Genomic DNA, 12,462 nt, shown 5'->3' with positions numbered 1-12,462 from the left:
TTTAATTGGAAACATAAAGCTGCATTATTCCATTTTGAGAGCATTTTATACTTAAACTCTGATTTGAGACTGTAGTGAATTTTGCCTTTTTTTTTTTTTTTTTTTGCTTTTCCTAGATAAATCAGTTTTTTTCAGTTCTGTGACTCTTTAAATTTCAGTTGAAATAACTCTCTCTTCTGTGAAGACTCCTAGATCCCATGTCTCAGAGATAGTTAATACCTGTCTCTGTTAGTTAATCTCATTAAACAAATTTTTTTAAACTTTCTAAGATGATAAATTTTTTTGTGGGCAGATTTTCTGTTGTATCGTCTGCATCTTTATCCACTGTTTAGTGAATTTGACAATGTGACAAGCTGGCCTACTAGGATGTTCAGCTGACAATGCTCAGAAACTGTGATGTGGTGTTATAGACAGGGGTGAAAGGCTTTAAGAACTCTCGGATTTGGTGGCAAATAGTTTCCTGTGATAGGGTATCTTGGATTGTGTGGGATGAAGCTTTAAGTAAAATACATCCTTATCTTCCTGAATAAATGCTCAGAGATGTTGGGGGGGCTCTAATTATGAGTTGTTATCTTTAAATCAGTGAAAACTTAAAAGACAGTTGAAAGCATTGTCTGCTTTATTGACAGTCTTTTTTTCTGTTAGATGCTTTGGATATTATATTACTTGAAGTTTTTACATGACCAAAAAGAAAATTTTTTGTTTTCTTTGTTATTTTCTTTCATGGTTTCAAGCATCCCCATTAAAAAAGATTGAGAGATTTTTTTTATTAACAGCTAATTTTTCCAGGCACTGTGCTGAGTGCTTTATAGAAGCTATTTTATATAATTTTTATCTCATTTTATATATGAGAGAATAGAGATTTAGAAAAGTAACTGTTGGAGGGTCACAGAACTGATATGTAGAAGAGTCAAGACTTGAACTGAAGTCTGAAACTTTATAGATTCTTTGGTTTTAACTAGCCACCAGGAGCTACAAAATCAGATGCCTATAGGGGACTGCCAGATGAGAGGGGACTTGACCTATTTAAAGGCATCAGGTGCTTGATTTTAAACTCCAGTTACTAAGGCCTATCAAACTGTTGCTATGCAGAAATTTGGAACCCGTGTTGCTGCTAAAGCCCCCCCCCCCCCCCAAGAAAATCCAGAATCAACTTTATACAAAATCTCCTAGCTTTTTAATGTTGGCAACTTTAAATTAAATAGCACTATTTAGGTCAGACAAAGCACACGGGTTACCAGTTTTGAAAACAGTTGAACTGTATACAACATGCTTCTCTTAAAGAGGATGGACATCTTTTTCCCTTATAGTCTTGATTTTTTAAATTCTCCCTGGATTGTTGTGCTTTGTAAGAAAGAGTATTTTTTCTGGAGTTGCTTATCTCTGTTGTTAACCTGTATTCTTAAGTAAGTGCAATATATTTAGTGTGCTTTTTAGAAATTATTATCAAGATGAATTACCTTTGTATTTTAGAGTAGTAATGCTGTGAACTCTGATACTTCAATTTTACTGTATTCTCTCTAGACCTGGTGATGACTGGAAAAAGACTTTAAAACTCCCTCCAAAGGATCTAAGAATCAAAACTTCGGTAAGTTGGTTGTAAAATTCAAGTGGAAGACAAAATGATGTGGAAACTCTTAAAAGTGAAGTAGTTACTTGATGATGACAGTAGGCACTGTATGTTTACTCTTAAGTAAGATTAAGTGGTTGAAATTGTATAGCTTATATATGATGAATTGCCAAAAATTCCCACTATTTGGAGGAATTGGTAATAATGTGTATCCATATTAAATATTGTGTTTATACATATGTGTATCTTATCTCACTTGTGGAACACTTATAGTTTTCATGGCATTTTCTCAAAATTCTCTTTTGTTTCTAGAAGCACAGTAAGATTCAGGTTAGGTTTTATCCACATTTTATGGATGGAAAAACTGAAGTTGAGAGGTTAGTTCTCTTAGCCCAGCAGTGTCAACCAAGGGTGATTTTTGTTCCCCTCAGAAGCATTTAGCAATAAGTTATCACAGCTGAGGGTGTGCTACAGGACAGCCCCCTTAGAGCAAAGAATTTTCTGGCCCAAATGTCAGTGGTGCTGGGCTTGAAAAACTCTGGTTTAGATTAGGATGTTTGTAGGCAGTGCATGGTAGAACTAGGTTTTGACTTTACATCTTGTGGTTTGCAGTTCACAGCATGGTACTTAACATAGAAATAACAGTATTCCATCACTTCTTAGAAGAAAATGACCACAGGATGGCTGGTCTTTCCCCAAAAAATAGCTTTTAAATGGCTTATTTGTGTTAGAGTGGCTGTTTTTCAAAAATAGTTGAACTGTAGATTAGGATAGAGAACTAATGTGCATATATTTATACTTTAAATGGGATAAAGAATTAGTCTCTCAGACACTTTCTTAAACATGGTAATTACTAAAGGAACACAGTTGTACTTCATTCTTTTGATGTTGTCCGTTTGTTTTTGTTTGACCAGGATGTGACCTCCACAAAAGGAAATGAGTTTGAAGATTACTGTTTGAAACGGGAGTTGCTGATGGGAATTTTTGAAATGGGCTGGGAAAAGCCATCTCCTATTCAGGTATATTTCCCCTTTTTACCTCCTATGTAATGTTATGAGTTAAGTGTTGCATACTTTTTGATGGTTTAGTGAACCAGTATTGCTTTCCAGTGTGTGTGCACATGTATGTATACTTGTACATGAACACACACTTTCTGAACCTTAAAAGGGTAAGTTACAAAATCATGGCACTTTGTCTCTAAATGTTTCATTGTATGTTTCCTAAGAACAGGGATATTCTCTTGAATAAGCATAGTACAGTTATGTTCAGTCAGTTTAATGCAGTTATTTCTAACTCATCTGTCATTTGTAGTCTGATTTTTAATTGGGCCCCAAATTTTGTCTTAAAGCATTTTTTTTCTTCTGTGCAGGACCCATCCTAGGATCAGATATTACATGTAATTGTTATATCTCTTTTAGTAGTGAGTTTTTCCCTACTCTTGGTTTTTTTTTTTTTTTTCTTTTATGACATTGACATGTTAAAAATAGAGCTCCCTTCCTTTTTTTATTCCAGTAGAACATTTTTCATTTTCAGTTTGTCTCCTGTTTCCATGTGATTTGATTCAAGTTATACATTCTTAGCCAGAATACTGCAGAAGTCATTTTCGGAGTTACAGTGTTCATTTATTCCAAGGGTGATTTTAATTTTGATTACCCTTTCAAAATGGTATCTTGATTTTTATACTACATAATTCCTGCTCTACCCCCTCCCCTTGAAACTAACTAACAGTCTATGGGGAGCATTTAAGGCAATGCCAATATACTATTCATCAGAATTTCCCCCTAATTCCTCCTTGATGTATCTGTATATTATCAGTGTAACTTATAAATTCCTTTTTTACTAAATGGTATTTTTGTGCTTGAATTGTCCCATATTTGGCCAGTGTGAGCTCCTTCAAGCCAGTTCCTTTGTTTTTGTAGTGTGCCTCTTTCATTTTTTTCCTCTGATAAACTATTTTGTAAAGCAGTTTTAAGTTTATAGCAATTGAGCATAAGAGATTTTTCATAAATCCCTGCCAAAATTCATGCATAGGTTCCCTGATTATCCGCATTACCCACAAGAGCAGTTTTTGTTAAAACTGATGAACCTGTGTTGACATATTGTCACCTAAAGTCCGTAGTTTACAATAGGGTTCATTCTTGTTATTGTGCATTCTGTGGGTTTGAATAAATGTATAATGACATGTATCCACCATTATAGTATCGTACAGAGTAGTGTCACTGAACTCTGTGCTCTATCTTTTTACCTTTCCCTCCCCCTTCATTTTTCTTGAGCACTTCCTTTTTGGTGGTATATCATGATGCCAAGCTTATCGGGACAGCTACGCTTCCCCAGCCTCAGAATCAGCTGTTTCTCCAAAGAACTTGGATTCCAGTTAGTTGGCAATAGTATTAGAGACCAAGATCTAAACACTAGGTACACTCTTTCAGCGGAAAGAGCAAGGAAATATATATATTACACACACACACGTATGCAGACCTATATACAAATTTTTGCCTTCACATAAGTTGAAGCTGTCAAATCCAAGCTGTACTCGGGACAAACTCTGTGACATCATTGAGCACTTTTTCATTGAACAAGCATGTATCAAGTGACCTAGAAAGTGTTAGACCCTGAGGGTGTTATGATGAACAAGTTAAATAGGGTTCCTGCACTCAGAGTCTGATGGAAAGGACTGCTAATTATACAGGTAATTTCCATGTAATATAATGGGCACATACATGTAGACATTAGGAGAAAATGGAACAACTTGGAAGAAATGATCCATGTTCCAAGTGGAGAACTAGAATAGTGATTGCCTAGGAATGAGAGTGCCTTTGTGGACAAGCTGGAAGAATTTTGTTGTGGTTGGAGAAAGTGTGAAGATAAAGTTATACCTCATCAGGCAGTCTGAGTGCAGAGACCAAAAATATTTAGGAATTTACTTTTTTATAATGTAGTTCATGTTAGTCTGTTTTATCTATAGGAATGAAGAGTTTTATGGGTGCTTTTCTACTGAATCATTCCACTTTGTAACTCTATACTTAGCAAGGTGTGTGGCAGGAAATATCCCCTCAGTTGTATTGTTTTGATGAAATTATGATTAACAGATGTCTGTAGGTGAACTTGGTCTAGAGAACTGTTTGAGTACTAGCTTTACATTCAGATTGCCCAGGTTGAATCCAGCTCTGCTCCTTTCCAAGTTGATTATTTGAGATGTCTCTAAGCCTCAACTTTCTGGCCTATAAAGTTGATACAGCAGTGTATACCATAGAGATGTTGTAAAGATTAAGTGAGGTAACTCATGTTAGTATACTTAGTACAGTGGCTATTAAGTGATAAATGCTCAATAAATATTATGGGCTTTTAATTTATGTAGTAGTTTCATCAAAAAATATGGTTCATTTAGCAGACTTAATTCTTAATGGGCCCTTAATGTCTCATGTTTCACACCTTTGTATTAAAATTTTAAATTCACTTTGTTATTTGCATCCTCAGTTTGGTATAGCACATAGGCAAGTAACTCTCCAGCCACTTAGCCAGTCTACCATATGGCTTTTTCTGTAAAGTAGAAATGATCTCCCTCACAGAGTTTTTTTTTTGTGAGGATCAAATACAATGTACAGACATACCTCGTTTTACTGTGGTTTACTTTATTGTATTTTGCAGATACTGCATTTGTCTTTTTGTTTGCTTTTTAAACAAATTGAAGGTTTGTGGCAACCCTGTGTTGTCAGATAATGGCTAGTATTTTTAAAGTATTTTTAGATTAAGGTATGTATGTTGTTTTTTTACACGGTGCTACTGCACACTGAATAGACTGTAGTATAAATGTAATTTTTGTATGCACTGGGAAACAAAAATATTTGTGTGACTCACTTGATTGCAATGATAGAAATGAATCTGTAGTGCTTCAAAGTGTATTTTGAAATAGCAAGCACAGTGTGAATGTAAGGTATTACATATACCTGAGACTGCCGTTCACATTGGCTTTTCCTGTAGTATTGCTTTGTCTGAAAATCCATGGAAAATATAAGATAACATGTTTCTTAACTCGGTGTAACAAACCATAAATATTAGCACTTCAAAAATAAATTAGGTTCTCTAGTGAAATCCAGCCTCATGACTGGCATTCTTCTACTATTTTTATCTACCTTTTCTCCTTACTTATTTTCTTTTTTTTTTCTTACTTATTTTCTTGTCATTGTTTTCTTTTTTCTTCCCCCCGCCCCCCCAAATGTGTCTGTTGTCTTGTATAGTACTTAGTTTTACCGTGTTATCCGGCATTTTTTTCCCCTCCAAATATAAAAGCATCTTGATGAGTGTCACCTCCATTAGAGATGAAACTTGGTTGCACTTTGGCTATGGTATAAGATGGTGGGAAAATTAGGCACTTAAAATTTTCTTTTGAGAGGATTTAATTTTACACTGACAAACTGGAACCAGATACACTACAGATTGGTTCCACACATCTTTCTTTGGTACAGCCATCTGTGACTCTAGTTCTAGGTCTGAATGCTATGCACAGTAACATAACCATGCCATTCTAAAGGCATAGCTCTACAGTAACAGAGGCTTTTTTGGAGTACCTAAGAGTCTACTGTTTTATTCTGCTTAACATTGCAAAACCTTATATTAACTTGGAGATGATTGAAAGATGACAACTCTTGCTGTTTCCAGACTTTAAACACAACTTTTGAGGACTTTATAGATAAGAAGGTGATGGAATTATTGTTAATTATTGAGAGAAAAATGAAAGTTAACTTCTGTTGGCAACCAAATTTCATATCAAGTTGGGAATATGAAGTTATTTTGAGGAATTATTTCATTAACCAAGTCTAATTAGTCATTGGTCAAATTTATAGTTAAGAATGAGAACATTCTTAATTCTTTTGTAATTCATTCCTCCTGCTAACACGAATTTACTATGGCTAAAAGAATTGTTTTCCTAAATTCTCAAAAAGGCTTTAAATGCATGTCTTCATTGGATACTATGGTAAAACTGGAGTGTGTTCCTTAGACTGGAGATACTATTTTTGAAATTACTGTCTTCCATCTCCTTTTTTTTCTAGGGAGCAGTAGATACCTTAATCATAACTGCCTCCACAGTATCCATTTTGTTCTCCCTGAAATTAAGATTTAAGTTCAACTGACCCTAGGAATTAAAAAGCAGTTGCTGTCTTCATTTAGCTGCGGAAGTTGGCTAGATTATCCATCAGGGGCTGGAGAGAATATAATTCCTCAGAAAAAAGTTTAGGATGCTACTAAGAAAGGGAAGTGTTAATCTTTCAGTCGTGTGAGACCCCATGGACTGTAACCTGCCAGGTTCCTCTGTCCATGGAATTCTCTAGGCAAGAACACTGGAGTGGGTAGCCATTCCCTTTTCCAGGGGATCTTTCCAACCCAGGGATCGAAGCCTGTTTTCTAGCGCTGCAGGGAGATTCTTTACCATCTGAGCCGCCAGAGAAGCCCTGAATGCTGAAGCTGAAGCTCCAGTACTTTGATCATCTGATGCGAACTGCCGACTCGTTGGAAAAGGCCCTAATGCTGGGAAGGCTTGAAGGCAGAAAGAGAAAGGGGTGTCAAGAGGATGAGATGGCCGGATGGCATCACTGATACAGTGGACATGAGCTCTGGCAAGCTTAGGGAGATGGTGAGGGGCAGGGAGGCCTGGTGTGCCGCTCCCAGTGGGGTCACAGAGAGTCGAACAGGACTCGTGGCTGAACAACAGCAAAGAAAGGGAAATGGATACTAGGGTTATTAAAACACAATAAATACATATTGGCTCAGTCCCCAGACCTTACAGTGGAACTGGAACATGGACTTTGGAGAGCTAAAGTGGCAGAATCAGACATACCTTTAAGTTCGTGGGATTGTTTTTGAGTGTTTGGTTTTTGTGTTCTGGTGGTGTTTTGTTTGCTTGTTTTTTGCCTTAGGGTGTAGTTTACACATTTTAAGTAATGCAATTCAGTGGGGTTTTTTTTAATATATTCACAGTTGTGCAGCCAATTACTACAATCAGTTTTAGAACATTTTCACCAAAAAGAAACTTACTTAGTAGTTACCCTTCTTCCCCTAGCTCTAACCACTAATCTACTTTGTGTCTGTATGGATTGACCTATTCTAGACAATTTGATGTAAATGGGATCATAAAATATATGCTCTTTGTGACATAGCTGTGGCTTTTTGAATTAGCATATTTTTAGGATTCATCCATATTGTAGCATGTGTCAGTACTTTATTCCTTTCTATTGCTGAATAATATTCCACTGTATAGCTGTACCACATTTGGTTTATCCATTCCTCAGTTGGTAGGGTAGTTTCCACTGTTAGCTATTATGAATAATGCTTTTTTGAACACTGATGTATATAGAATTTTTTGTGGGGGTATTATCATATCTCTTGGGTATATACCTAGGAGTAGAATTGCTGGTTCATATGGTAATTTTTTATCTTTTTGAGGAACTGCCAGACTATTTTCCAAAATGGGCTGTATATTCTACTTAGTAGTGTATGAGGTTCAAGTTTCTCTTATTTGCAGACTTAAGTTCAAATCCTGATTCTAGCATTTCTTGCTTAGTCACCTTGTGCAAAACAATTTTGAGGATCCATTTTGCCATTTGTAAGACAAAAAGTGACCTAACTTGAAAGGATATAATTAACATTAAGTATCTAAGTGTAGTACCCATCACAGTAAGTTTTTAAAATTTTTAGCTTCCTTCCTCCTTTCTCTTCTCCCTGGCAGTTCCCCATGACTTCTCTTGAGTTTCAAAGCTTTCTGAATCTGACTTGAATTTTCTCACTTCATATTGCTTAATCTTCCTAGCAAACAGTGGTAAGAGACAGTGTGAATATACTGAATTCTCTGACTGCTAATCATAATAGCCACCATATGAGACAAAGTACAGTGCATCCTAACTTACAAGCTAGCTAGCTTACTTTGTTAAAGCCCTATCCTTAAATAGTTTCTGTTTCTGTACAACATAAGTCCTGTCAAAGAGCAGAGAAATAGAAGTCAGTGGCCTTTAATCTAAGTCACAGTGTAGACCCCAAAAGGGAATTAGGATAGCCCCAATCTAATTCTATTCTGTCTCACTTCATTGAGATATCTTATCCTTTTAAAGGATCTGACTCAGGAAGTCACTGAGAGACTAAAGTCTTTTTCTGCTGTCAAACGGAGTGGTATACTGGTAACCTGTTTAAAAACCATAATAGAGAATGAACCCATGTGATAATTGGCCTTCGGGACAACTGAAAATTAATAGAGTTGACTCAGAGTTATGGCTCAAAGGATAAAGAATCTCCCTGCAAAGCAGGAGCTGTAGGAGACATGGATCCCTGGGTCAGGGTACCCTGGAGAAGGAAATGGCACCCCCACTCCAGTATTCTTTTGTGAAAAATCCTGTGGACATGGGAGCCTGGCGGGCTACAGTCTACAGTGTCATAAAGAGTCATACACGACTGAGTAACTACACACATGGGTTCAAGCAAGGAAGGATTTAAGACCAGAGGGTCAAACCAAGGTTTTCTTTGTCCTACTTCACCCTACGTAATAAGCAGACTGTTTAATGCTGGCCATTGGAGTAAGATAACAGTGTTGTCACTGAACTATTTTCACAGTTGTTCTGGCAGCAACGTTAGTTATTCTGATTATATGGAACCCGTCTGACCCCTGTGATTGGGTTTCTAAAATAAATGTCATGGTAGGAAATGAAAGTCATGATGCTGATGACTTCGGTATTTCTCCAGTAACAGTTTTAAATTGCTAGAGATATTTGTTTTGGTCATTAGCTCAAGCATAGAAAAAACTAATTATAGTGATTGTGAGTATTTTTCCTAATTTATTTTTCTAATTTTCTAGTTGTAGAAATTAAAATTTTTAGTTTTAGAAATAGAAGTGTTCTACTTCCTCTGTTCATACCTGTTTTACCTTTTTAAATTTCTCTCTGTATATATGTATTTAATATTTAGTAATTGTTGAAAATCCTTTGCTATTGTCTGGGAAATTTGCCCTAATAAGAAATAATATCTTATGCAAAACACTCATGTGTGAAGCACACATGAGTAAGCCAAATTTGAAAACGAGAAGTCAGGTCACATCTCAGGACAGAAGTTGGCTGCGAGACAGACATTGGTCAATTATGTAATACAATTAAAAAAAAAGATAGGACCCAAGACTAAACTTTTCCAGCTGAGTCCTATTTGTGTAGGAATAAAATTGTCCAACCTATAATTTTTTATGGTGGTCAAGTTGGTTTACTAGTCTCAGAATATCATATAGTCCTTCTTTGGAATATTGTTTGTGCTGTTTTTTCTTCCAGTTTTCAATTGTGAAATGTCCTTTGCTTTTTTTCCTCTGTGTTTATTGTGTCAGCCCAAGTTCCTCCTCTTTCTCTGTTGATGCTCACACATACAAACTCAAAGGTTTTTATTACTAAATTTAGAATGTACTTTATGAATAGTTCTGATAAATGTCAGTTGATACTAATGGTGATGTTGAGGTCCTGCTAATTTATTTGGTCTTTACTTTTGTAAAATACTTCAATACCAAGGAACTTTGTATACTTTAAGTGTGTTTTAGAGAAGAACTTGCCTATGTACTGTATTTATTCACAAGTAATATGCATTGTTTGATCTCTTCTAGGAGGAGAGCATTCCCATTGCTTTATCTGGTAGGGATATTTTAGCTAGAGCAAAAAACGGAACAGGCAAGAGCGGTGCCTACCTCATTCCCTTACTTGAACGGCTAGACCTGAAGAAGGACAATATACAAGGTTGGTTGTTCAAACTATAAATGGTGATTTAAATCTTGGATATGTATAGAAGATATTATCATCTTTTCTCAGTTGGAACTTAAGTCATCTGAAATTAGTATTTACCCTTTTCACAGCTTTTGGCCTGGTTGTCTTGTAAAAATGATTCCTAACTTTTTAAAAAGAGATTTCTAGTTTTTAAGATTCTTTTGCATATTATACAGTTACGACAACATTCCAGTGGGATAGGCAAAATAAGAATTATTGTCCTATAGATAGGGAAATTAAATTATCTGAAATAGATACTTAAAACTACAGAACCAGAACGTTTCTTGTGACAGCTGTGTCTGCAGAGATCCTTGTCAAAGCAGGAACTTTTTCCCTCTGAAGCCTTGGGGCTTAGGGATTTTAACATCTAAAGCAGTAGGGAAGAAACACATTTCCATAGCTGTACCCAAAGCTAATAGATCTATATTTTCACCTTTAAAGCTTTTTCTAAAATTTTCAGTTTTTTTCTTCCCATGCTTTCTTGATCTATAATAATTATTTCTGCCATCTTCCTATTATGTTCATATGATATAAATAGAACTGGGCAGCAGGAGTTTCCTATTTGGGCATTTTAACTAGTGATCTCTTACTAAAATATTAATAAATTTTGAGCTAATAATTGCCAACTCAAAGGACCCTGTAAGGCTTTGTTAACCAGGAAGAGTAGAAGAATAGTACAGCATTGTTACTGAGGAAAAGTCTAAATCTGGTACACTACTTTTCTGGGTGCCTGATGTCCTCTGCCAGCGTTCAGAAGTTGTCTTGTGGAGTTTGCTCAGCGTTCAAATGTTCTTTCGATGAATTTGTGGGAGAGAAAGTGGTCTCCCCGTCCTATTCCTCCGCCATCTTAGCTCCTCCTCTTTCTGGTACACCATGTTAGGTTCTTTTTTTGAAATATATTCGTTTGAGTGTCTTGATTACAAGGGACAATATTTCTGTAGCTTCTTAAACTCTTAATATATGGCTTTTTTTTTTTCCTCCCCTCCTCTTTTCTGTTTGTTGATATTTTCCAGCAATGGTGATTGTTCCCACTAGAGAACTTGCTCTACAGGTCAGTCAAATTTGCATCCAGGTCAGCAAACACATGGGAGGGGCCAAAGTGATGGCAACCACAGGAGGAACCAATTTACGGGATGACATAATGAGGCTTGATGATACAGGTAGGAAAATGATTGGATATAAGCTGGCTTGCTCTCTGTAATTTGACACACAAGTGTTTCCTTTCAGTAGTTTATTAAAATTGTTCTTAAAATAGGGAACAAACATTGCAGTAGAAAAATAAGGAAATGACCATTTCAGTCAAGAAGAAAAAAATTATTTTAGTCATTGAAAGGATATTTAACCTTACTAGTAATTTTTTAAATTGCATATAAAAACAGTAAAGTGATATTGTACCTATCTGATTGACAAAATTAATTAAGATTGGAAAGGCTAATTAGTAACCAGTAATATGCATTTGTGAAGAAATTTGTTGTCTTGCAACATGGGGGTATAGATTGATACAGTCTCTATGGTGGGAAATTTGGCGTTGCGTTTCAAAATTATAAATGTATGTTTTTAACAGTCTTTTTGAATAAATAATTGGACAAATGCAAAGTTGTTTACTACAGTGTGGTTTGTAGTACTGAAAAACTGTACAACCTAAATATCAGGGAAATTTGGCTAAATATATTGGGATATAGACTGAATGGAATGCCACACAGCCATTAAAGAGTGCAGCTGGTCTGTATTCATTTTCATGAAGAGTTCTCCATGATACATTACTTAGTGAAAAAAGAAAACAGCAAGAGTTGAAATCCACTTACATAACGTTATACATTGACTTTTAGTCAGGATTTTATATATGATTGATACTTGATTAGTTTAATTACTGTATTCTTTGTACTGCCTTGTTAATTTAAAATAATCGTCTTACTTGATCCTGTTACAGTCTTGGCAGACCATTGATCTTTTAATAGATTAGAGGCAAGCTGCTGTATCAGAAGTTTGGCACACTTTTTGTTTTTCCCTGGGGGTTTCCCTCAGACAAAGAACTATGTTCCTTACTTGGAACAGGTGAATTGGAAAGCTGTAGCCCACCACCTGCAAAGGTGAAACTAACTGGTATCCTCT

General features: G+C 35.9%; 1 protein-coding gene across 4 annotated transcripts in view; it reads left to right on the top strand.

Annotated features, from left to right (window-relative positions):
- The window catches only part of DDX6 (DEAD-box helicase 6), a 30,895-nt gene that overhangs the window by 5,144 nt on the left and 13,289 nt on the right, over positions 1-12,462 (top strand). For all 4 annotated transcript variants that reach the window (XM_043481193.1, XM_043481191.1, XM_043481194.1 and 1 more), the window contains 4 exons: positions 1,525-1,588; positions 2,485-2,589; positions 10,194-10,323; positions 11,364-11,510. In XM_043481193.1, the coding sequence (XP_043337128.1) occupies positions 1,525-1,588; positions 2,485-2,589; positions 10,194-10,323; positions 11,364-11,510 (446 nt within the window). The remainder of the gene's footprint in view (positions 1-1,524; positions 1,589-2,484; positions 2,590-10,193; positions 10,324-11,363; positions 11,511-12,462) is intronic.

This window comes from Cervus canadensis, chromosome 11, assembly GCF_019320065.1.
Source record: "Cervus canadensis isolate Bull #8, Minnesota chromosome 11, ASM1932006v1, whole genome shotgun sequence".
NCBI lineage: Eukaryota > Metazoa > Chordata > Mammalia > Artiodactyla > Cervidae > Cervus > Cervus canadensis.
Note: the sequence above shows the minus strand (reverse complement) of the source record. Positions and strands in the feature narration are given on the sequence as shown.